Source organism: Staurois parvus, unplaced genomic scaffold (assembly GCF_062004578.1).
Source record: "Staurois parvus isolate SC_StPar_1 unplaced genomic scaffold, SC_StPar_1.0 ptg000020l, whole genome shotgun sequence".
Lineage (NCBI taxonomy): Eukaryota > Metazoa > Chordata > Amphibia > Anura > Ranidae > Staurois > Staurois parvus.
The window spans coordinates 8,548,501-8,575,273 of NW_028317816.1; the positions used below are offsets into that span (position 1 = coordinate 8,548,501).

Genomic DNA, 26,773 nt, shown 5'->3' on the forward strand with positions numbered 1-26,773 from the left:
TTTTTTGCTAGAAAATTACTATGAACCCCCAAACAAAGTGTCAGAAAAGGCTTGGTTTTCAAGAGTGGGTGGTGTGTGGCATAAGCTTCTAATGTTGGCCCTGAAATGCCAGGAAAGTAGAAGCAACCCCTCAAATGACCCCTTTTTGGAAAGTAGACACTCCAAGGTATTTGCTAAGAGGCATGGTGAGTATTTTGCAGATCTCATTTGTTGCCACATGTTTTATGGAAAACGAAGAAAGAAAACAGAAATGTATTTTATTTTTTTATTTATTTATTTATTTTTAAACCCTGTGACAAAAATATTTGTAAAATACTCACCATGCCTCTTATCAAATTCCTTGGGGTGTCTACTTTCCATAAAGGGTCATTTGGGGGGTGTTTGTCATATCCTGGCATTTTAGGGCCTCCAAAACTGTGATAGGTAGTGAAGAAGTGATATGAGGAAATGTGCCCTTTGAAAGCTTGGAAGTGGTCATTGGATTTTGGGACCCTGTATGTAGCTAGGCTGCCAAAAAGTCTCTCACATGTGGTATGCCCATACTCTGGAGAAATAGAAGAATGTGTTTTGGGGTGTTATTCCACATATATACATGGCATGCATGACCAATATATCATTAAGTGACAACTTAAAAAAAAAAAAAAAAAGTCATTTTCAAAAAATTTGTGGCAAAAAATAAAATTTTCTATGCACTCAACATGCCTCTCTGCAAACTCCTTGGGGTGTCTACTTTCCAAAGAGGGGTCATTTGGGTGGGGGTGGGGGGGGGGTTGTACTGCCCTGGCATTTTAGCACCTCAAGAAATGTGATGGCAGTCAGTAAAAGCTGTGTAAACTATAGCTTTCACACAGACCAATTAATATACGTGTATTGGGGTGTTTTGTGTGGGTTTTTTTTTTTTTTTTTTTTTTTTTTTTTACCAAAGGCATGTAGCGGAACACATTTTAGCCTAAATTTTATGACTGAGTTTATTTGATATTTTTTATAGCCAAAAGTGAAAAATATTGTAATTTTTTTTTTTTTTCTCCCAAATTTTCGGTCTTTTTGTTTATAGCATAAAAACACACGGGCAATCAAATATCACCAAAAGAAAGCTCTAATTGTGTGAAAAAAGTACATACATTTCGTTTGGATACAGCATTGCACGACCACGTAATTACCAGTTGAAATCGTGCAGTGCCGAACAGCAAAAAATGACCTGGTCATGAAGGATGGTCGATCTTCTGGAGGGCACTGTGGCTAAAACCGCTGTCCCCCCCCCCCCCCCCCCTTTTTTTTTTTTTGGTTTTTTTTTTTTGGTTTTTTTTTTTTGTATCCAGTTGGGGAGGTTTTTTCTTCCTGTTCTCTAGACAAACAGGAAGTAAAAGGTGATTAATGCCAAAGTGAGGGAAATTCTCCCTCGCATAGTGGTCAGCAGAATAAGTGTGCCTATTGGAAGGCTTCCCCTATTTTTTTTCTTGTTTTGTTGACCACCAAAAACTTTTGGGTTTTCTTCACTTTCTGTCTAGGTGATTGTGATTATTAGGACTAATACAGTTATGAAATCTGTAGTGGGGACACAGACAGCAATAAAAATGTCACCGGGGTTTGAATCCCTCATCTCAACCCAAATCTAGAAAAAATTAGATACTCTTCAAATTGGTGTACAGCTTTAAACAGACATTCCTTTTTTATATTTGGCATTCCAGGCTGATTTGTTTAAAACAAATGATACACCTATATTTAGTTTCTTAATACATACTGCCTATGTGATACAGCTGTCATGGTATAGACTTCAAGCTGGCTCTTGTATACAATGCTTGATGGAGTCCCTGTTCCATTTTATTAATCATACGCAGAAGCATTCGCCAGGAAATATCTTTAGAAACAGTTACTTAAATTACTAAATTGTTTTCTTGCATTATTTTAGGGCCAGTTTGCATTTGTGTATTGCATTTTAGGCATGTTTCAGGTGTGTTACCATTGAACTTTATGTAACGTGTGTTTTCATGAAAGAGCATCAAAGATGCAGAAAGTACATGTGTGAATGAGGCCTTAGGGACTGTGTAAAGCAAACCCCAATTAACAACCTTTGGCAGTGATGATTCATTTCTTGTGTAGCTTTTAGCCTTAGGATGTTGGTCTTTTAGGACATCTGCTGTTTATCTGCTATTTGTCTTTTCACACTCATACATGTATGTTAAAGCATATTGCGAGTGCTTTGACACTGATCCACCATGCACCCCAAAAAGGGGGGGCTTTTAGAGATGAATGGGAGCACTTCTCAAAATAAGACATGTCTGACACACTCACCATGTAAAGAGAGTGGGTATCTATTACCTTACTGTAGGCTTGCATTATTAAAGTGGTTGTAAAGGAATTAAAAAAAAGAGAAAAAATTTTAACATATCTATACTTACCTGCTGTGTGCAATGGAACTGAGCAGACGAACCACCTCTTGTAGGGTCCTCTGTCAGTGCTCCTGGCTCCCCCTCGCTGGCTAGTGCCCCCAGTAGGAGACCACTTTACATGGTGTCACTCATGCAGGCTCGCTGCTGAGCCTCAGTCTGAGTCTTTTAACACAGACAGCAGAACTTGGTTCTCCCCCCCCGCTTCCTCATCACTGCCTTTGTTTGATAGCAGTGGGAGCGGTGGTTCCCGCTGCCTCAGCATAGGCTGTGAGACCCAGAAGTGTGGGGAGAGAAGAGCTGCAGATGTGCACAGCATTGGATCAAATGTGGGTTCAGGTAAAGCCTAGTACACACGGGCCAAATGTTGGGCGGCATCAGCTGGTTCAATAGAAACCCGTGTGTGTCACAGCTGATCACATGCTAAAAGGCCAATCGCAGCAGCGTTTTGCCACGTGATCAGCTGTGTCCAATCTCAGCTGACCACTATGTAAATACACTTGCCGGATATCGGCAGTACTTTTCTCATGCTGTCGCAGCGTGAGGAAAGTACTGCCGGCAACTGTCAAAGCAGACATCCGCTCTGATATCAGTGCTGCCCATCAGTTCCCAACAGTGCTACCTATTAGTGCCCTTCAGTACCGCCTATCAGTGCTCATCATTGCTGCCTATATGTGCAACCTCATCAACGCACATCAGTGAAGGAGAAAAATTACCTGTTTGCAAAATTGTATAATAGAAACAACTTTTTTTTTTTTTTCATTTTATACTGCTAAAAATAAAACACCCAGACGTGATTAAATACCGCCAAAAGAAAGCTCAATTTGTGTGAAAAAAAATGATAAAACGTTCACATGGGTACAGTGTTGCATGACTGTGCAATTGTCATTCAAAGTTTGACAGCACTGAAAGCTGAAAATTGGCCTGGATAGGAAGGTGGTAAAAGTGCCCTGTAGGTGAGTGGTAAAACTCCGGTGCAAGACTGTCTCTAGACTGGTGGATCTCTGTACATATGCTGGAGATGGGGAAAAACATTCCTTCCTCTATCCTGGAGGGTCCCAACAATGGAAATGAGCCTTATGGGCTGGGGTGATCTGAACAATATCTACGTCCAGGGAATCGTCCTGTATCTGTAGGCAACATTTAAAGGATCAAAGTCTAATGTTTTAAGGATGTTTTAAGGTCTTGTGTTTGAATATATTGAAAAAGTGTGGTGGTTGGGGAGGGGGAGGACGTTAGTTGGAAAATGGAGGGATAAAAAATAGCATGAACCAAAACATGAAGATGTTAACCATGTAGTAGTAATAAAAGGGGAAAAAACATTGTAAGTGGTAGATAAGCTTGTTAATCATTGTGAATGGGTTGGCAACCAACTGATATTCAGATTTAATGAGCTAACATGGTAACATTTTTCATTTATTAAAACTACCTCATGTAGTCCATAAACCTAGAAAAGTCTTTATTTAATTACCATTTTACAACATTACCATAGTTGCCAACTGTCCCTATTTGGCCTGGAGAGCTGCAGATTTTAAAACTGTGGCACAACCTTGTCCCCGAAATCAGTGCTGCGCTGCCCAGCAGCAGGGCGCCCACAAGAGGCAGAGAAGAACATTGATTGCCGGGGACATAGATCCCTCCCCATTCCTCTCTCCCAGCAGCTGATGTGTGGCCACTCTCCTTGGGACTGAACATAGGCGGGATTCAGGAGGGAGCCTCGGAGATTATCATGCTTGACCGGCCTGAATCCTTTTCAGGATGTGACTCATCCGTCACCTCAACCAGTATCTAATCCCCCCCCCCCCCTTTTCTCCTCCGCACATACAGTGCTGAGCCTCCACTCTGCCCTCAGTCTACCATACAGTCTGTAACTCTTGCCAGCACTTAAGATGGTCACTGGGGAACAAACACCAAGCCCCCTGACCACTTGTCACTCTGGACTCATCCTAGTGTTGGGGGAGAGGTTTTCAGAGCAAACTGGAAGTCGGTATGGTGTAAGGTCCTGTTCTATCTAGTATTGGAATGGAGAACTCAGCCGGTCTGTGCAGAGGAGTAAAGATGTGGGGTGGAGGTGAGGGGAGATAGCGGGCTCATATGGGATGGGGAGAGGGTAAATGATCCTGCCTGTTACTGAGGAAGGCTGTATAGCCATGGGGGACTACAAGTGCCATCCAGATTGGCAGGGTATGCAGTGACTATTCGGTCTCCACAGAGTAAAGGTTGCCTCCAGGTCCTCTCCCAGGTTTAGGGCTCACACCAGCTTCTTCTAGAACATTTCTTCTCCTAGGAGGAAGAATCCTACAGACTGATTAAGATCACAAAGCTCCCATTGTATGACCTCAGCCTCTCATGATAATGTATGTAGTGTGGGAGATTCAGATCCTCAATCAGATGCCGAGGTTTGCCCTCACTTCTTGTACTTGTGGCCCCCAATCATGTCCTGACATTGCGGATCCTCCTAAGAGGAAAGTGAGGGGAAATTTCACTAATGGGGTCCCAGACAGGTTTAGGATCACTGGATGCTCCAAAAACAAGAATAGCAATATTGGGAGCACAAACTTCTCAGTAATCTTCTTTAGCCACCTTTCCTGGAGGTAACAGGGAATGCCATGCCCTAAATCCAAAAGAAAGCCGGCAACTTACATTTATGTTGCCGAGCCTACACCTGCTGCCCGCTCACAGTAAATGTACTGTGAGCAGGTGGCAAGTGGTTACAGAGACTTTGCTGTTGTAATTAAACAAATACATCTGGAGGAAAAGAGATTACTCTCCAAATATGGAAAGGTGTCTTCACAGTAAAAGCTGTGAAAATGTGAAATAGACTCCCTCAAGAGCTGGTTCTGGCCAGCTCAGATTGTTTAAAAAAAAAAAAAAAAGGCCTGGATTCTTTCCTGATTGTACACAATATAACTGGATACTAATCTTTATAGGTTGTTGATCCAGGGAATATCCAATTGCCTCTTGGGGGATCAGGAAGGTGTTGTGTTGTTTTTTTTTTTTTTTTTTTTTTTTTTTTTTTTTTTCCCCCTGCTGGAGCAAAGTGGATCAAGCTATATTTCTTTGCCTTCCTCTGGATCAACTGTATGTATGTGTGTGTGTGTGTGTGTGTGTGTGTGTGTGTGTGTGTGTGTGTGTGTGTGTGTATATATATATATATATATATATATATATATATATATATATATATATATATATTATATATATAATTTCTTTTTTAATGGTTGAATTAGATGGACGTGTATTAAATTACATGCTCTGCCTGCAATGGCTTTATGGACACACAAGAAAAAAACTGCGTCCCTAAAAACTTTTTGGAAATGTTGACAACTATGCATTATTTGTGACTATATTTGTTAAAATTTAGAACAGTTTTACAGTTTCAAGATCTCATAACATGGATTTACCAACTTTTGCATATTCAAATAGATGCTGCCATTTTCTTTGGAGGAAAGGGAATGAGCATGTCTTTTAACATGAGTTGTAGAATACTCCTTTAAGCAGTGACTGTTTGAGGATTAGCAAATATGAGTTAACAGGCCTTTTATCTGGTTTTCAATGAGAACTCTGCTTTACATGGCTTAAGAAAACAAGAGATGTTGCTGGCTTTAGCATTCGTAATAATAGGGCCTTATGGAAGGAGTGAATCAAGCACTAGTGTTTGTCATATTCTAGTCAGTATTCTGATTTTTTTTTTTTTTTCCCTTTTTAAGGTATTCTCATTCACATTCTCGTCTTGTCATGTTCATCTCAAATACAAATCTGGTGGACAGGCTTCTTCAGCTGGTTACATCTGTACTTCCTGGTAGTGGTCCATGTACCCAAGTGAGTTAGTTGGAGGATACCAGATGTGGACCCCTTGATATTCTGTTTCAACTGTTTTTCTGAACAGGTTCATCTCCAGGTGCAGGAATTTTTGACTTGGTGGGATATATACTTTCAGATCTTGGTCTCCTTTCCTTCTAGTGCTTCTTCCTCATCTGCTTCTCAGAATTGAGAAGGAAGGCTTTCTGGTAGTTCCTTGCTCTGGGTTGACACAGATGAATGCACTTCACCAGCCAGGTGGGGCTTCTGACATGTCCTTTGTGGGCTCTAACAGATTGTATTTGGTGACTCGGGAATATCTCTAAATCTATGGTTCTTACAATGCTTGGGGGTAGGAAGGGTATTCTAGCAAGTTCTGTCATGGGGTTTCACCTCTAGAATGTCCTTCATTTCTTGCTGATAGGTTGACCTAGCTTGGTATTCAGTTATATCAGGTTGTTTTTTTTGTTTTTTTTTTGGTTAAGAGTGTTGATCCTCAATCCCTTGCCTAAGGCCTTGCATATATCCCTTTATGACTCTATGGGAGCAAGTTTGTTGCTCTTTGGAGCCACCATTTGAACTCCTTTAATAGTAATTCTGTAATTTTTTCTTTTGAAGGGGTTTTTTTTTTTTCTTTTTTTCCAGTCATTACCTTGACGTCCTTGCAATGTAAGGAATCCCTTTTGCTTCTGACCTATGATAGGGTTTTGTTTTTGTTTTTTTTCCTCCGCAACCAGGACATTGCGTCTCTCATATCAGTCTTCCTTTTCTTCGTGAGGTGCTTCTGTTCCTTGCTTGCCTGTAGTTCAAGCTGTATGTCCCAACCCACTGTATTTGGTTTATCCACATGCTTTTGTGTTGCTACAAAACTGAAGCATGCTAGTAGTGGGAAGGGTTGTCCTGGGCTGTCCTTAGTTCTTTTTTGTTTGCCAGGGTCTTCTCCTCTTGTAGGTGGCAGTAAAACCTGACTTTTTTTTTTTTTGTTCCTCAATGGACTTCAAGAAAAGTATTTTACGGTTAGTACAAAATTTCTATGGTTTCAGCAAGGCTGCATCTTTAGCATGAAAAGACTGTCCTCAAGATAGAGACTTTGCTTAGGCCAAGATCACACCTAAGATCAGACTGCTACAACTTTATAGCAAATCCTAAGGTGAGAGGTGACAGCAGGTCTAGTTTACATTATATTGCCAAAAGTAATGGGACGCCTGTCTTTACACGCACATGAACTTTAATGGCATCCCAGTCATAGTCCATAGAGTTCAATAATGAATTGGCTCACCCTTTGCACCTATAACAGCTTCAGCTCTTCTGGGAAGGCTGTACACAGGTTTTAGGAGTGTGTTTATGGGAATGTTTGACCATTCATCATTCATCAGAAGCACATTTGTGAGGTCAGGTACTGATGTCAGACGAGAAGGCCTGGCTCGCAGTCTCTGCTCTAATTCATCCCAAAGGTGTTCTGTTGGGCTTAGGTCAGGACTTTGTGTAGGCCATTCAAGTTCCTCCACCCCAAATTTGCTCATCCATGTCTTTATGGACCTTGCTTTGTGCAATGGTGCGCAGATATGTTGGAACAGGAAGAGGCCATCCCCAAATTGTTCCCACAAAGTTGGGAGCATGAAATTGTCCAAAATGTCTTAGTATGGAGACGCCTTAAGAGTTCCCTTCACTGGAACGAAGGGACCAAGCCCAACCCCTGAAAAACAACCCCACACCATAATCCCCCTCCACCAAACTTTACACTTGGCACAATGCAGTCAGGCAAGTACCGTTCTCCTGGCAACCACCAAACCCACTTGTGTCCATTGGGTTGCCAGACAGAGAAGTGTGATTGGTCACTCCAGAGAATACATCTTCACTACTCTAGAGTCCAGTAGCTGCGTTCTTTACACCACTGCATCCGATGCTTTGCATTGCTTTTGGTGATGTAAGTTTTGGATGCAGCTGCCCAGCCATGGAAACCCATTCCATGAAGCTCTCTATGCACTGTTGTGCTAATCTAAAGGCCACATGAAGTTTGGTGGTCTTTAGCTATTGACTCTGCAGACAGTTGGCGACCACTGTGCGCTTCAGCATACGCTGACCCCGCTCTGTCATTTTACATGCCCTAGCACTTGGTGGCTGAGTTGCTGTTCTTCCCAGTTGCTTCCACTTTGTTATACCACTAACAGTTGACTGTGGAATATTTCGTAGCAAGGAAATTTCATGGGTGGACTTATTGCACAAGTGTCAACCTATCACGGTACCATGCTTGAATTTACTGAGCTCCTGAGAGCCACCCATTCTTTCACAAATGTTTGTAGAAGCAGTCTGTATGCCTAGATGCTTGATTTTATACAGCTGTGGAGGTGATTGGAACACCTGAATCTAATGATTTGGAGGGGGCCCCCAATACGTTTGGCAATATAGTGTATTTCAGACATTGTAAACCCAGCCAAGAACTGTACAGACACTAGGATTTGCATGATTGTTATTCCCAGTTATTCCAAAAAGTTGTCCCTATGCCTGTTCTTGTTGCTTATTGATAAGGTTTCACTGATCCTTCCTCTACTGCGTTTTTTTTCCAATGTTGACTTTTTGGCTTGGGCTTTGGGTTTTTACTGCCAACAATAGTAAAGATCAAATTTGTTAGCTTGTCATCCTAGCTTGATGTGAGAGCAAATTAAGTAAGGGGAATCCTGAAAATTGGTTACAAGAACTGGAGAAACTTGGAGAAAGTTCTTTTTACGTGGACTTAGAACCAATAATGACAAATCGGACAAACCGTTCCTGTCCTGTTAGGATAAAGGTTTTACATGAATATTTAGCTGATCAGTGTAAGCACCCCTACCAGTGTTAAATGGTTTGTCTCATCCCTGTAAACTGTCTGCAAGAGAGCTTGTTCTGTTGAAAAAACACTTACTGGCCAGATCACTAGGTGAAATTAAAAGAAAGTCAAAAAATAATGCAGCTATCACATTTAAGAATTGGTAAACTGCAATATAATAAGGATTTGCTTTAGTATATAACGCTGCTTTAAACTTTATATTGGATGGTTGTAATGAATGAAGAAAAGTAGCAAAGCAAACGTTTTAAGGCTGAGGAACTGTTAGTAGAGAAGAGGTGATCCTTCATTACGTCACAACCTGAAGAGTGACACCTACTGTAATCCCATAGATATGCACAGGACATATAAATCCAGAATGGAAGAGGAATGCATGGATTACTGTGGGTAGCCAGTGACATGACCATGTCACACAAAGCAGTGACTAAACCCTTAGGATGGGAGGTAAGGCAATTTATCCATATCTCCAATGTCCTCATAATCAGGAGGCTTGGCAGGGTAAATGGTCACAACATTTTTAGAGAAGGAGATTGCACTGTTTAGGAAAATGGAAAAACTGCAGAAACACCCTTGATATTGCCTGATTTCGTAACCAAGTTAAATATTAAGAGATATTTTAAGGAAGAACACTTGATCCAGGCCACAGCACGTGTTATCGCTCTTTCCCATTTTTCTCTTTGTAGTTTTCTTCCCTATTAGTAGATTATATGCATGTAATGCTATCTGTAAATGACTGAAACCAAATAGAAGCCATATAAAACATGGTGAAAGCTGCAAGGGGGAGGGGTACTAGGGCCCATGAAGCCACATACTTGTGTGTTGTGGTCGTTTTTTTTTTTTTTAATGTAGCCAGGCAGTAAGTGTGTGTGTGTAGATTCTGCATTACATCTCCACTCTGACATTTCAATGGATTGTTTTATTCTGTTAAAAGCTTCATCTCTCTCGTGCAGCATGACGTGCGGGGCTGTTTAAGGACACAGAGCTATGTCTATGCTATAGATGGATGGTGTGATCCATGCGGTCTTTTAAGGACACTGTGCCATGTCTATACTATACAAAGATGGTGTCATGTGTCAGGGTTTATACCATTTGGAGCCACAACTCTGCTTTAAATGGCGTGAGTGATCAAGCAAGTTTTAGAATCAGGTCATTATTTTTGTGTTGTAATTTTAGTATCCGATCTAACTTTGTATTTACTGAATGTAAATTAAGTGATTGCTGTATCTGGGATGTATTTATAAAGCTAAATTTTCTTTCTTTTTATCACATTAAAAATAGATTTGAAAATTGTCGAGTAAGTTGAACACCACACATTTCACATTTGCTATAGCTTATGCACCCTGCATGAACCCCCATATCTTTAAGACTAAAGAAGTGGCACCTGCCTGTGTATCCATATATTTTTCTAAAAGCCAGCAAATGGCTAGCCATATGCTCTCAAATGATATAACTAGAATGCACTGGAATTTCGGCCACCGAAACATATCGGCCAAAAATAGCCCTATCGGCATTTTGCAGATAGGAAAAATGTAGCCAATACAGGGGACTGTGTGTACTGCAGATGAGGGGGGCTGAGAGAGGCAGGAGAGGACCAGTGTATACAGTGACCGGCTGTCACTATGGGGTTTATTTACTAAAGCTGGAGAGTCCAAAATCAGACTCCCTTCTGCATAGAAACCAATCAGCTTCTAATCTCAGCTTGTTCAATGAAGCTTTGGCAATGAAACCTGGAAGCTGATTGGTTTCTATGCAGAAGGGAGTCTGATTTTGGACTCTCCAGCTTTAGTAAATAAATCCCTATATGTCAGTGCTGGTTTTTAAATGAAATTACCGGCTTTTTTTTTTTTCCTCACTATAGTTCACAGAATTAGCTGTCACTTTGCCCCCAGCTAAAAGAAACAAAGTTTCTTTTTAGTTTATTTCCGAGATAAAAGAAACAAAAGTTTCCTTTAGCTCTGGGGAAAGTGACCGCTAATTCTGTGAACTATAGTGAAAAAAAAAAAGCTGGCATTTGCATTTAAAAACAGGCATTGACATAGTGACAGCCTGTGAGGGAGCCTCTCTGTATACACTGCTCCTCTCCTGCATTGGTCTGTTATTTGATAGCAATAAAGTCATAAGATAAAAATATACATGAAAGTAGAAAAAAACAAAACAAATTGGAGCCTCCTCACATACGCAGACGTTTTTGGTTCGGTTTTCGGCCACATGCATTCTAAATTTTTGGTATCTGTTTCGGCAGCAGAATTTTCATTTCGGTGCACCACTAGTTATAACACTTGATACTGTAGTTATCTAGGTAATTCATCTTAAAGAGACTGTCCGCTTATATGAAACTAAAGCTGCTGACTGGTATTAAGTGAAGCCCTGTACTGTACCTGAATTAGCTTTGCTACCTCTTCCTTAAGCAATGGCCTGTTCACGCATGCAATGTGCCAGCATTGCCTGGAATAGTGATGTCCCCTACTTCACCCCATTGGCCCATTGCTATGATAGCTTGCCTTGCTGTCCCATAGGAATATGCAGGGGGTGGTCAAGGAGCATAGCAGAGCATCCTTGCATTTGAGCAAAGCAGAGGGTACTGAAAACTATGTAGACACATGCAGCACCTCTGGGTCCAAGCTGGACCAATTAAACTATATAAAAAATATCCATACCTGTTATTCTTCTTTAAAGGAACTGTCTCTTCAAAGGATAAATGCAATCACCTAATATTCATTAAATCAAAAGGATGTAAACTATAAACTTTCCACTTTTCCATTTCTGCCAAGTTAGATTTTCTCTGCAGTCACATGCAGACTGTGAGCTTTCAGCTTTTATCATATATAAGGCATCCCTGAGATCCTAAGATGTCTATTCTGTATAGATCTAGCTTATAATTGCAATGAATTGACATGGATTGTACATATATCTGAGAGGATGCTGAGAATGCCATGTTTCCTACACCCAAGGGGAAATCAGCCCATCTCTACTTTTTTTTTTTTTTTGTTAACCACTTCAGCCCCAGAAGGTTTTACTCCTTTCCTGACCAGGGCATTTTTTGCTATTTGGCACAGCGCTATTTCAAGTGGTAATTGCACGGTCATGTAATGCTGTAACCAAAAAAAAATTTATATCTTTTTTTTTTTTTTTTTTTTTTTTTTTTTTTTCCAAACAATATAAATGAGAAATTTTAAAGAAAAAAGTTATTTTCTACTTTGTTATAACAAATATCCAATCAACTCAGATTTCTTCATAAATGTAGGCCAAAACGTATTCTGCTTGGTTAAAAAAAAAAAAAAAAAAACCCAACAAGTGTGAATTGGTTTGTGTCAAAGTTATTATGTCTACAAATAGGTACATATACTGGAATTTACACAGCTTTTACTTTCTGACTGCCTTGAAGTGCTAAAATGCCAAGGCAGTACAACAAAACCCCAAATGACATCTTTTTGGAAAGTAGACACCCCAAGAAATTTGCTGAGAGGCATGTGGAGCCCATGGAAAATTTTTATTCATATTTTTTTTTTTTTTTGGTCACAAGTTATAAAAAAACAAAACAACAATTATTTATTTAATTTTTTTTACACAAAGTTGTCAACTGATATATTGCTCGCACATGTCATGGATATATGTGGAATTACACCTCAAAATACATTCTGCTGCTTCTCCTGAGTATGAGGATTACCACATGTGAGACTTTTTTTTGGAAGCCAAGTCGCGCACGAGGCCCGAAAAGCAATGACCACCCTCAGGCGTTCAAATGGCGTAGTTTTCTCATTTCCCTTCCTCACTGCCTATCACAGGTTTCAGAGGTTCTGAAATCCAGGATAATCCAACTCTCTCCACCCCAAAATGACACCTTTTTGGAAAGTAGACACCTCTAGGAACTTCATAATAGGCATGGTGAGTATTTTTGCAGAGGGTTTTTTTTTTGGTCACAAGGTTTTGAAAAATAAAAAAGGAAAAATACATTTTCCTTTTCTTTCTTTTTGCAAAAACGTTTCCAAAATGAGATCTGAAAAATACTCACCATGCCTCTCAGCAAATGGCTTAGGGTGCCTGCTTTTCAAAAAGGGGTCATTAGGGGGGTGTTTGAACTGTACTGGCATTTTATGCCCATATTTAGAAGCTTCCGCCACACATTACCCACATTTCTATCCAGTTGAAGACCAAGCCTTTTCTGACCCTTTTTATTTACATGAAAAAAACAAAATCTGTATTTTTGTTGAAAATTACTTTGATCCCCCAAACATTTATATATATTTTTTAAAGCAGAGGCTCTAGAGAATAAAATGGATGATGCAATTTTTTATGTTACACAGTATTTGCGCAGTATTTTGTTTTTTATTTTTACGCAATTTCTTTTTAATGTTAATGCACAAAAACACAATATATTGCACAGTTGTTTGGTAAAATATGACGTGCTTTAAAATGCATGCCCATGCAATGAGGACAACTATGTAAATTTTTAATATCCATGGGCGATGCTTTAAAAGCCTTTATAGATTTACACAGGAGGTATAGTGTTAGAATTACTGCCCTTGAGCTGACGTTCGCGATGATACCTCACATGCATGGTGTAATCGTTGTTTACATACCACCATGGGACCAATGTGTGCGTTTGCCTTTTTTTGCGAGCACGGGGGACAAATTTTTTTATTTTTATGCTCTCCTTTTTTAATCATTTTTATTGTTATCACAGGGAAAGTAAATACTTTTCTGAGAAATGTGAGGTCTAATTAGACTCTAGATTTCTCCTCTGCCCTTAAAGCATCTGATCATACCAAGATCAGTGTGATCAGATGCTTACCCAATTTAAAAATGGCGCCATTTATATCTGGAGAAATCAAAGTTTTGGTTTCTTAGACCATAGGGATGACTGGGAGCTGTTCCGGTCTCTGATTTAGCTCTATGGTCAGCAGGCAGAACCGCCAGCTGCATTCTCAGGTTCCCTGGCAGGACGGGAGAGCCTGAGAAAGCCGTAAAAGGCGACCAGAAGGGGCAAAGGGGGATCTTGCTTGTAAAAGCAATTCAGTGGCTAATTAGAACATGAACTAGAAAGCCGACTGCTGTTGGCTGAAAAAAAAACGATACCAGGATGATGCCTGCAGCTGCATTCATCATCCTGGTTTAAAGTGGCAGTAAACTCCTCTCCTATCACTTTGGCACATATAAATTAGCATTAAAAGCACTATTAATCTCTACTCCGATGTCACCTTCCTTGTAATCCATCCTGTTTTCTGTAATGACGTCACCAGTGCATGCGCATCTCTCCTGCGATTCTCAGCACACTTTGTGCCATCGGTCCATTGAGCAGTATGCTGTAACCATCATATCTGCTCCCTGTGGCACTGTGCTCCAATACCGCGTGACTACATTCTCAACCACAGAACTAGAGGGAAGCTTGGCTAAGAAATGATTGTGCAAGATTATAGCAATGGTTATATGAAAGTATTTTTTCTACGGACATGAAAAACACTTAAGATGGCACTGGCTAATCCTGGGAGGAATGAATTTTCCAAACCTCTTAAACACAGTAAGGAACATTCTATTGGAGCTAAATTATAATGTATAATGTGTTAGAATTTAGTATAATGGCACAAATAAAAAGCATCATAGGAGGAGGAGAGTTTACTACTGCTTTAACCACTCCTAGTCCAGCGACCTACCAGTTTTTGTTTTTTTTTTTGTTTTTTTTTTTTCTTCTGTCAAAATATTTGGTGGTAGACACTTGACAGATTCTGTCAATGACTGTCAAGATCTGTTTTGGTGCTTGTTTAAACAATTCTAACCTGTGTTTATAAATGAGTTCTATAGATTTTTATAATATCGGATTACGTTAGTCATTTTGTAATCTGTCTCCATTTCAGCTTTACATTTCTGATTTTGTAGAAGTAAATTTATCCAAAAGCAGACGTTGACTTGTAGATATTTCAAACAACCAGCATGTATATAAATGCCGTATCCACTGTCACTATTTTTTTTTCATTTATTTATTTTTTCCCCTCCTAGGTTCTAGGAAGATGTTGTGGATAACTGTACATCAAGTACTTGTGATACAACTAATTCTTTAATACAGTCCTTTTAAAACTGTCACTGGATTGTACTCGTGGACCTTTAGAAGATGGCATCTGAACTATTTTGGATCAGTGTTTATCGGCCGTATTGTGAATAGTGTTGCTGACGCCTTAGCAGCTACTACGTGGACCTGCTTTTTACATTTTTAGAGCCAACACCTCAATAGCATTGAACTTTTTTTTTTTTCTTAACATAAATCATTGACTTTGCCTTTGGATCCCTGTATACATTAATGGAATGCAATCATGTCTGTCCAGGACGAACGGCAGATCAATACTGAATATGCAGTTTCTCTTCTTGAGCAGCTAAAACTGTTCTATGAGCAACAACTACTAACGGACATAGTATTAATTGTTGAGGGCACTGAATTTCCATGTCACAAAATGGTTCTTGCAACATGCAGCTCTTATTTCAGGTGGGTGGAAATTTTTACATTACATACACATTAAAAGTTGCATTTTGCAGAGTACAGCAGAAAACCTTTCTTCCTTTTTTTTTTTTTTTTTTTAAACCTGCAACATTATTATTTTTAAGGCCTTATTAATGATTCTTTAATGCTTGTGTCATATGTTCTAGTTGCCAAACAGGAAACAAGTGGCTCCTATTGCAGGTGTTATCAGCTCCCTAGAGCCCAACTCCAGGCTGTTTTTTAAATGTACCATACAGTGCTGTCCCAGACCGGAGGGGGTGGGGGGGAGGAGGAATAAGTACAAATACTTGCTTTATTGCTTGTTTTCCTACAGGCTTTATCCTGTTCATGCGACCGGTCTCCTGCCAGTGAGCAGAGGGCACACCTGGACTGGAACTCTTCAAGATTGCCATAATGCATTACAGGATGTAGTGAAATGGCTATAAGGAGTGCAGATATCAGAGATATTAGTATCTAAGGAATCCTGTTTTGTGGTTTAAATGTTGGAGTGGCAACTTCACGTGTAATTTACCTCGCCTACCTGAGCGTTCAACTATGAGGTTTTTTTTTTTTTTTCAGCATCGTTGTGGATGACAAGTGATCTAAGCGTGTAAGGCACACTATCTGGGGATCCCATATTCCTTGTGGATCTGCCTTTTTGGTCTAGGATGCAAGGGGTGCTCACTCACTGTGTTTTAAACAATGGATTCTGATAGTACTGGTCTCTATGTATGCCATTCCATATTTCTCCTGAAGTTTGCAAAACATGTCGAACCCAGTTGTTCTAAAGGATATTTTTGTAAATGAAAATTATACGCATGTTGTACTTTAGCTGCTCTGTGAAATGGTATTATATAGAGCGCTCCATTACTTTCTCTTCTGGGGACTTCCACCAACGTTCTCTTCTCCTTTTTTTGCCTGAGCCCCCATAGTAAGCTGTGTGTTGAAAGGCACACATGCAAATGCACTTCTTAGTTGGGCTGTGTGCAACACACACTCACACACACTCGCACACCCTCTTCATAGTATTTGACTGACAGCAGCAGGAGCCAATGGCTTTTAAAACTCATTTCTCACTTGTAAGCTCTGCTCTTTGACCTATATCAGCTTTGACCTTAGTCTTAATCAAATTGTGGTGAAATGGGTTAATTCCCTTTTTTAAAGGGATCTCTCCACTGTGGCAGTGGACCCTTTCCTAATAGAGTGCATTGAACAGATGTCTGGAGTGCTATGCTTCAGCTGTGATGGCCTGCTGGAAGCATCTAGGCTTGTCTTGTACAGGTCTGTTGTCTATACATATGTGCAGAGCACTCTGGTTAAGATGCTATGAGGCAGACTCTGCATCTAAGGTTCCCCTGATTCATTTTAGTCTTTTGAGAAATGCTGTCTCTGTGGTCCTTTTTTATTTGACTTTTTAATCAGAGATATAACTGCTGATCAATATCCCACCAGGACACTGACTTTTCTGTCTCACCTCCTGCACACCTAATATTCTTCAGGGTTGACTTCAGTGTCTGCCTTAGCATCTTCTCATAGCATCCCCATTGTGCAAGACTCATACAGCAACTGATCTCTCCACAGAGTTTTGTCTATCTTGGTGGATAACTCTTCTTTGATATTCCTCAAGCCTCTAAGATTCAACTGGATCATACTATGTTTGTATTAGGTGGATGAAGCTGCTCTTTGCCTGCAGACAGTTTGACAGTTTTAGAAGCAGTCTTCCCTAATGCCTCCCTCCCTTGGTTAAAAGTGGTTCTAAAGTCTGTGTTCTTTACATTGCAATAGGTTAAACTCCAAACTACTTGTCTCTCATTACTAAACTCTTAACTTCTCTCATGATCCAGTGCTGTCTCGACCACAGCACCATTTTCCCCTGTTTTGTGGTCTCACTTGAGACACAGGCAGCTGCAAGAGCCATAGTCTCTTCTAGCCTACAAAAGTCCTTAATATTACTTTAAAGGAGGTACCCTTTTCTCCTTTCTCCTGTAGAACTAACTGGGCCCTCCCCTCTACTTTAGGGATTTAGTTCCTCAAACTAGTCTGTCTGTGACAATCAGGTAGTCGCTAGCCTGATTAACCACCCTTCCAGTTCGCAGGCTGGTAAATACTCCCATTTCCACTTTTGGGAAGATCCTGTCATTGAATGGTTCCTTTCAACTAGTGATTGCTGGTCTTTGGGGAGCGATTCATATGCCATGGAAGTTGCTGGATGGAGGCATCAGAAGAGTACCCTTAATTCTCTGGGTTATTTGCATGCTGAACAAGATAGCGTCCTGATGCAGGTATTTTCTGGTAGTAACTAGTGCCCTAATGACTCCTGTTTTTGGTTTACCTAGGTAAGTATTCTTTCTTATCCTAATAAGATTGTCTGTCTGTTTCTCCCCGAATCCTAATGCTTCAGAGCACCTAGACCTCTGACTCTGTAAGTCTCCAACATAATGGATGTTGATCTTAGTTCTTAGCTCTATCAAACCTGTATTTCTTTGTGTTCTTTGGTAAGGGGATATACCTGCTGTCCCCTGCCTACTCCAATGTACCTTCCATATTGACGATGCTGACTTTAAGGGATCCAACTTTGGCTTTTTCAAGAGAGTACAGGGACCATCATTGACTCCTTGGCGTTACCACTGAATCTGCATTCTCTGTATTCATACTGGGCAGTCCTTGCTCTGGCAAGATGGATTTCTTGTCTGGTGGTTCTGTTAGTCATGCACCCCTATACTCCTTTGGTCCCAGGGGTTAGGTGAGCTGAGGCTTAGAGTCTAGACTCTGGTCTTCCTTTTCCAGGATGCAGTTTTTCAATTCCTCTGGCCTATTCCAGTTCTTGATGTCGTTTGCACTTAGCCTTTTCCTTCCCTGTTGGGAAGTTGTTCTGTTTGATTCCCTCTTTGGATCACAGAGACCATGCTATGGCCTTTTGTTTAGGGTTCCCTGTACACTGGATCTCCACACTAGTGTGGAATGTTCTTGGTTGTGTATTATTAGGCTTGATTATTTGTGTTGTTACCACCTGGTCTTGCCCTCTTCTTGCCAAGTACGGAGTTTGGCTTTCTCATCTGGTGTAGGCTTCAGGTGTTGGTCCTTTTAAACAGCTCTCGAACTTCATGCAGTTCCCAGTTTATGTTCACTTTGGGCCTGTTGGCAATTGTTTTGCTGTTGCCCATCCCTCAGTTGAACTGGTTCTGGATGTAGCAACAGTATTTGATCTCCTATGTCCCGCAATGGGCAAGAAAGTAATGGGATTTTGTTTTCCACCTTTTCATGCAGTCCATTAAACACAGGTCCCACCCATCTGAGTTTATGATCATGCTCTTGGTAATGATTGCTACAAAACTGAGGTATGTTGGTAATAGGAGGGGTTGTCCTGGACTGGCCTCTAATTTTTTTGTTTGCCAGTGTCCAGTCCTTCTCTAGGTGGGTCCAAAGTATATTCACAAGGGCCAAATACCTGTGCACATGCATCCCTTGTATGTATGTATCTTCTTGCTAGATGATTATCCAGGTGTAGATGACGGCTATGAATTTCAGCATGTGACCATACACAGGTAGTTGTCTAAAAACATACATCTTTAGTTCTGACAGGTGAATATGAAAACAATTCATTTTAGCAGTAGTAGGACTTGTAAACAACAGTGATTACTGATGCCCACCATACAAAAAGTGTTGTGAACCAAATAACCCAATACTGAAGCTGGCCATATGCGTGTTTAGTTTTCATACTGCCAGCAGACTGAATGAAAAAACACCAATTCCTACATCCACACAATCAAGGTAGATGAAGAAATCTTCCCTGCTGGGACATTGCATTCTGACAGAGGCTGCAGCTGATTGCCTGCAGGAATATTTTCCAACATATCCCTTCAGCAGAAGTTGTTCAAATGGTCAACTTCTTTTGTCACATGGGGATGACCTCCACACTGATTGGAATTTTTTTGATAGAGCACTTTCTGAACCATTTCTTTGCTTCCTTTTGTGTTGCACTACCACTTTGAGGCAAGCTGTAGAATGTGAGTTGACTGTGGCATTCATGTGTTCTTTGCTTGTATGGAATCTGATCTATCTATCTATTGTGTGTTTTTTTTTTTTTTTTAACTTTTGTTCATTCTTTTGCAGGGCAATGTTTATGAGTGGGCTTAGTGAAAGTAAACAAACACATGTCCATCTGAGAAATGTGGATGCAGCTTCTTTGCAGATCATTATCACATATGCATACACGGGTAACTTGGCAATAAATGAAAGCACTGTTGAACAGCTCTACGAAACCGCATGTTTTTTACAGGTAATGTAATGTACTCTATTTAATTTAACAATTGCATAGCGTGTAAATCATGTTAAAAAAAAGTTTCTAAGTGAATCTTTGGGGACATTTTTGTAATACACACATTTTACTTTTTACCTGCTGAAGTGTTTGTAATCCTCATCTGATATCTCTTGCACATTGCACAGCCAGACAGGTGACCACTTTTTACCTGGTTCCTCAATGTCGTCTTCCTGGCTCAGCTTTGTGACTTATGTCATCTCTCTACCTCCAGTCACTGGATCTGTATCATAATGGACTGAGTTGATGGGCTTTGAGCCTGTTTAAAATAAACAAAAGCCCGTCAACACAGGCTGTTACCTTTTTGTCAAAGGGAAAGTAAGCTGACCAAGGAAGCAGTAGTGGCATTACAGAAAGTAGCAGAGTGATCTCCCTGCCTAATAAAGGTTAGTGCTTTACAGGAAGAGCTGGACATTATGAAAAATCTGTTGACCGGGTTAATGGTAAGCATACAACAAGGGGAATTTATTAACCACCTCCCGTCCAGCCGTTGTATATAAACGGTCGGACGATCACAGTGCAGGGTCGGGTGGCCTCCCTGCACCCTGGTTGTGCGCACTCCCTGGGAGCGTGCAGCACCGCGATCCGGTGCCTGCTGTGTCCTCCGGACACAGTGGAACACCGATTGTCGGACGGGACCTCTGTGCGAGGTCCCGATCATGTGATCACTGATTGGCCAATCAGTGATCACATGCAGCGTAGTAAGCAAGATGTCACTTGCTTACTACGTGTGAAATCTGTGAATGATCAGAGGTCACATGGTACAAGGCTATTCACAAGAGCCTTGTACCATGTGACAAGCTGTGACCAATCACAGTTCACTCAGTAGTTCTCAATGGCTGCAAGAATGCAGCTAGAGAGAAGGAAAACGGATTGCTTTTACATCCTTTATGCGTGTAAAAGAAATCAGTGTTAAAAAAAAAAAAAAAAAAAAGAAATCTTCATCACCCACCCCCCACAAGTAGTATGGTGACACTGTACTGCTAGGGTGACAGTAGGTAAAAAAAAAAAAAAAAAGTAAAAAAAAAGATGTTTAAAAATTATAATTTTTGGTTATAAACTAATTTGGGTTATTGTTTTTACTAAAAAAATAACGGATTACGTTTTGGCCAAGATTTATGATGAAATACTATTTATTTGCAAAATTGTATAAGAAAAAATGCGCTTTTTCAAAATTTTTGGACTTTTTAATTTACATAGCAAAAAAAAATTAAAATCCTAGTGGTGAATAAATACCACCAAAATAAAGCTTTATCTGTCTCAAAAAAATGATAAATTTATATGGGTACAGTGTTGCATGACCACGCAATTGTCATTTAAAGTGTGATAGCACAGAAAGCTGAAAATTTGCCTGGACAGGAAGGGGATAAAAGTGTCCGGACTGGAAGTGGTTAAAGTAGTTGTAAAGGCTGAAGGTTAAAAAAAAAACCTTTTGTGTAGCCCCTCCCAGCCCTCCTAATACTCACCTGAGCCCGATCTTGGTCCAGCTATATGCAGGAGAGCAGCGGCTCCCCCGGATCTCTGTCTCCTCATTGGCTCAGACACAGCAGCGGAAGCCATTGGCTTGCGCTGCTGTCAGTCACAGCCAGTGAGTAGGGGGTGGGGCCAAGCTGCACTCTGTCTTGTGGCTGCTGAGCGGGGCTCAGGATCAAGCACTCACCAGTGCCCCCATATCAAATGGCTTGCTATGTGGGTACTGCTCAGAGGGGATTAGCCAGAAGCACCAGCAGTGGACCCAAGAAGAGAAGGATCATGGCTGCTCTGTGCAGATCCATTGCACAGAGCAGGTAAGTATAACATGTTAGTTTTAAAAAAAAAAGCCTTTTTAATATCACTTTTATATTTAAAAATTATGGTTTGTTTTCTTTTTTTCTATTCACAGGTGGAAGATGTGTTGCAGCTCTGTAGGGAATATTTAATTAAGAAAATCAATGCCAAAAACTGTGTCCGGCTAATGAGTTTTGCTGACTTGTTCAGCTGTGAAGAATTGAAGCAGTGCGCCAAAAGAATGGTGGAGCACAAGTTTACCACAGTGTACCGCCAGGATGCTTTCATGCAGCTATCTAGAGATCTTTTGATAGACCTTGTGAGTAGTGACAATCTAAATGTGGAAAAAGAGGAGACTGTGAGAGAAGCTGCAATGTCTTGGTTAGAGTACAACACTGTGTCTCGCTCGCAGTACTTGTCCACTGTTTTAAGCCACCTGCGCATTGATGCTCTTTCAGAGGTCGTTCAGCGTGAGTGGTTCCAAGGTTTGCCACCAAATGATAAGTCTGTAGTAGTGCAAGGACTTTACAAATCCATGCCGAGATTTTTTAAACCAAGGCTTGGCATGACAAAAGAAGAGATGATCATCATAATAGAAGCTGCTCTTGAAAATCCTGGTTGTTATTCCACCATCTGTTACAGTCCTCAGGCAGAGAAAGTTTACAAGATTTGCAACCCACCCTCTGAGCTACATAAAATTGGAACTGTGGTGACTCCTGATAATGATATTTTTATTGCTGGAGGACAGGTCCCTGTAAAAACAACCAAAAGCAATCACAGCAAGCCTGGCAAACTGCAGGCTACTTTCAGGGCTGTGAATAGTTTCTACTGGTTTGATGCACAGCAGAATACCTGGATTCCAAAGACACCCATGTTATGCGTTCGCGTTAAGCCTTCTTTGGTATGGTGTGACGGCTACATCTATGCAATTGGTGGAGATAGCGTAGGTGGTGAACAGAACAGAAGAACAGTGGAAAGATACGACTGTGAGAAGGATGAGTGGACTTTGATGAGCCCTCTGCCATGTGCATTTTCATGGAGTGTTGCAGTAGTCGTCAACGATTGCATTTATGTCATGGCCTATAACCTAACCTACTGCTACATTCCACGGTCTGGTATCTGGGTAGAAGTAGCTAAGAGACAAACTAGTAGATGCTTTGCTTCTGCTGCAGCCTTTGATGGCAAAATCTTCTACCTCGGAGGTCTGCAAACAGACAACAATTCAGGCGTGTGGCTCCCATCCAACACTTTGGATGGTTCTTCCGTAGCTGTTGAAATATATGATGTTCATAAGAATGAATGGTATATGGCAGCCAGTATACCCGCCAAACGCTTTGCTGATCCCTGTGTTCGAGCAGTGGTCATATCCAGTTCCTTATGCGTCTTTATCAGAGAGACACATATGAATGAAAAGGCAAAATATGCCATCTATCAGTATGATATGGACCTGGACCAGTGGTTTCTGCGGCAGCAGATATCAGAGCGTGTCCTTTGGGATTTGGGGAAAGAGTTCCGGTGCACTGTTGGGAAGTTATACCCTTCATGTCTAGAAGTATCTCCTTGGAAACCTCTAACGCATGTTTTCTCACAAGATGGTGCAGATGACTTTGAGCTTGATGGAAACATGGCTACATTACCCCCTGTATAGCTGGCTGCAAGTCTACATGTATGCATGGATCTCCTGTTTCCTCAATGAACTATTCTGTTATGGAAGTGGGCTGAGAAATATGTTTGCACCGCTTACTTTTTTCAAACTTTTTTATTTTTATGCCCTGCTTAACATTTGTAATCTATAATGCATTTATATAAGGATATGCTTCCATTATCAGGAATAATTGACAAGCTAATGGAAAACTGTTCATTATGCTAGCCTTAGCATCTGGTTTACCAAGAGCAATTCATTTGTATCCCTGTGATGCCCCCCTTCCCCATTCACATATTGGAGGGAAAAAAAAATTTGTGACCCAAAAGCTATTCTTGGGACTGTAAATATAGATGCTTTGTTGGGAAATCTTCCATTATCTATATTCCTTTTCCTTAACAATCCAATTGATGTGCTGGATTATACATACAAACATGCAGTGTGACCTGATTCTACTATGTGTATCTCCAGGGATAAAGTGTTTACTTAAGAGACTTTTACTTTTTCTAAACTTCAAGATTGTCTCTTCATATATACTACTGTATAAATAGCTTTTCTTTTGCATACTATATACTCCTAAAAGAGGCGTAATCTTTGTTGTGTGATATCATCTCCAGAAAACATATCTCAAGCCTTGGATTCTTTAAGTGCTGAAAATAAACAAAAACCATGTGTTTTTCAAGCGACCCACAGCAAGCTTGACTTGGAAGCGGTAGAGGAAATATGCAGACAACCTGCAGGTTTTATTTTTTACAAAGTGATGTATCACCAAAGTCCCACTTTAACATGTAATCTATATTATATATATATATATATTTTTTGCTAAACTATATCTTTCCCGTTGCGGGAAATGTAGTATCTCATTTGATAACACAGGTCAATACAATGACTGCGGGTTCAGTCAAGCTGTACAAGGAGCATGTGTTTCTCTTAAAAAAATAAATAAAACAAAAACCTGTACCATTCTGTTGTAGAATACAGGTCTTCCAGTATGGCCTTGTAACGTTCATTCTGGCGTAACTGGGCATCCAACGTATTTGCCAGCCCCTCGTAGTACGGGTCCCTGTGGAGCTTTAACCCTTTACTGCTGCCTTACAGTGAAGGGATTAAATAGATAGAGCATTCACCTTCTATAATAGTGGTGTCTGCTCACTCACAAAAACCCTGCTGCTGATTTTATTTTTCTTTCCCTTCCCTGACTTGTACATTGTTATTGTTGAATTACCAGGTCTTATTTCATTTTAACTTAACAAGCATTTACTGTAGTGTGATTGTGTATTGGTATACCCTATATATATATTTTTATTTTTTTTTCTGGGGAAGGGAAAAGAACTGTTCAGGAATAAATACCTTGGCACTCTAGTGCATGAGAGAGCAGATATCTTGTGCTGCTCTGGCATTACTATCAATCCCAGGAACCACTAGCAGTAGAGGGGCACTGTCGCCAACTTAACATGAGCACAGGTGCTTCATGACAAACCCTACTAGCATGTTCAGCTGCATTATGTTTTGGCACTGTATTTTGAATGAAATTAATTTATTAAAAAGCAAATTAAAATTAATGATGTGTTATGCATTTTACTGTAACTCAATTATTTTTGAAGACTTTTTTTTTTCTTTCAATGGTCTGAATTGTATTTGGTCATATTTGTTTAGAAATGAAGTATTTTGTGTACCACAACTACTTACCTATGTATTATGTAAAATCAAAGTTGATTGCCCGTTATCCAGTACACATATTGATATGGTAAAAAAAAATACTGTAATAAAATGTTCGCTGAACTATTTCAGCAATGAACCTCTAATATTAAATAAAATCCCCAGTTTCTGTTGGGGTACCCCAAGGCTCTGTCCTTGGACCCCTCCTATTCTCTCTCCATACCTTTTTCCAGGACCAGTTGATAACCTCCCATGGTTTCCAGTACCACCTCTGTGCCACCGCCACCCAGATCCATCTGTCTACTCTCCGTCTCCTCACATATCATAAATTTACTGACGGACATATCCGTATGGATGTTGCACCACTTTCTCAAACTCAGTCTTTCTAAAACTGAGCTTATAATATTTCCTCCTTCATGATTCCCCCTGCCCCCCAATGAATTTACCATTGAGATTAACAGCACAACCATTGGTTCCTCCACCCATGCCAGGGTGTAATCTTAGACTCTGACCTCTCCTTCGGCCCCCACATTTAATCATTGGCTAAATAATTTCCAGAATTTGCCCCTTCCTAATGATACCATAAAACTTTATTTACTACAACTGTCTTCTGCAATTCCCTCATCACTGGCCTACCTTTGCACAGGCTATCCCCCCTCCTTCAAACTATTATGAATGCTGCTGTTAGACTAATACACCTTACTAACTGATTTGTGAGTGCTGCCCTCTAATACACCTTACTGATTTGTGAGTGCTGCCCTCTAATACACCTTACTGATTTGTGAGTGCTGCCCTCTAATACAGCTTACTGATTTGTGAGTGCTGCCCTCTAATACACCTTACTGATTTGTGAGTGCTGCCCTCTAATACAGCTTACTGATTTGTGAGTGCTGCCCTCTAATACACCTTACTGATTTGTGAGTGCTGCCCTCTAATACACCTTACTGATTTGTGAGTGCTGCCCTCTAATACACCTTACTGATTTGTGAGTGCTGCCCTCTAATACACCTTACTGATTTGTGAGTGCTGCCCTCTAATACAGCTTACTGATTTGTGAGTGCTGCCCTCTAATACAGCTTACTGATTTGTGAGTGCTGCCCTCTAATACAGCTTACTGATTTGTGAGTGCTGCCCTCTAATACACCTTACTGATTTGTGAGTGCTGCCCTCTAATACACCTTACTGATTTGTGAGTGCTGCCCTCTAATACACCTTACTGATTTGTGAGTGCTGCCCTCTAATACACCTTACTGATTTGTGAGTGCTGCCCTCTAATACACCTTACTGATTTGTGAGTGCTGCCCTCTAATACACCTTACTGATTTGTGAGTGCTGCCCTCTAATACACCTTACTGATTTGTGAGTGCTGCCCTCTATGCCAATATCTTCACTGGCTTCCACTAGCCCATCATATAACATTCAGAATACTAACCACAACATACAAAGCCATTCACAACATTGCCCTCAGCTACATCACCAACCTCATCTGCAGATATTGGCCAAATCGTCCTCTGCTCCTCCCAAGACATCTTGCTCTCTAGCTCCCTCGTCTGCAGGACAAGAATACCAGAACCCCTCCCATCCTTTGGAGATCCTTACCTCAGTATGTCTGGTCAGCTCCTAACCTGTCTGCCTTTAGACGATCCTTGAAAACACAGTTATTCAGGTAAGCCTACTCCACTTCCACCAGATCATCCCATGCAGCTATTACATTTTGTACCGCCTGATCCCTTTTAGATGGTATGCTCCATGAGCAGGGCCTTCCTATTCCTTCTGTATTTTACTTGCACTTGTACTGTCCCCCTTTATATTGTAAGGCGCTGTGCAAACTGTTGGCGCTGTATAATAAGTGCAGTCTGTCATCTTATGTGTGCTGAGGCTATAAAACACAACTTTGTGATCACTT

The 26,773-nt window shown here is 40.6% G+C and overlaps 1 protein-coding gene across 3 annotated transcripts in view; it reads left to right on the forward strand.

Annotated features, from left to right (window-relative positions):
• Positions 1-24,770, forward strand: part of KBTBD2 (kelch repeat and BTB domain containing 2) — a 34,429-nt gene extending 9,659 nt beyond the window's left edge. For all 3 annotated transcript variants that reach the window (XM_089687247.1, XM_089687240.1, XM_089687236.1), the window contains 3 exons: positions 15,007-15,487; positions 19,595-19,760; positions 21,682-24,770. In XM_089687247.1, the coding sequence (XP_089543373.1) occupies positions 15,318-15,487; positions 19,595-19,760; positions 21,682-23,214 (1,869 nt within the window). In that variant the 5' untranslated portion in view covers positions 15,007-15,317 and the 3' untranslated portion in view covers positions 23,215-24,770. The remainder of the gene's footprint in view (positions 1-15,006; positions 15,488-19,594; positions 19,761-21,681) is intronic.
• The last annotated feature ends 2,003 nt before the right edge of the window (positions 24,771-26,773 follow it).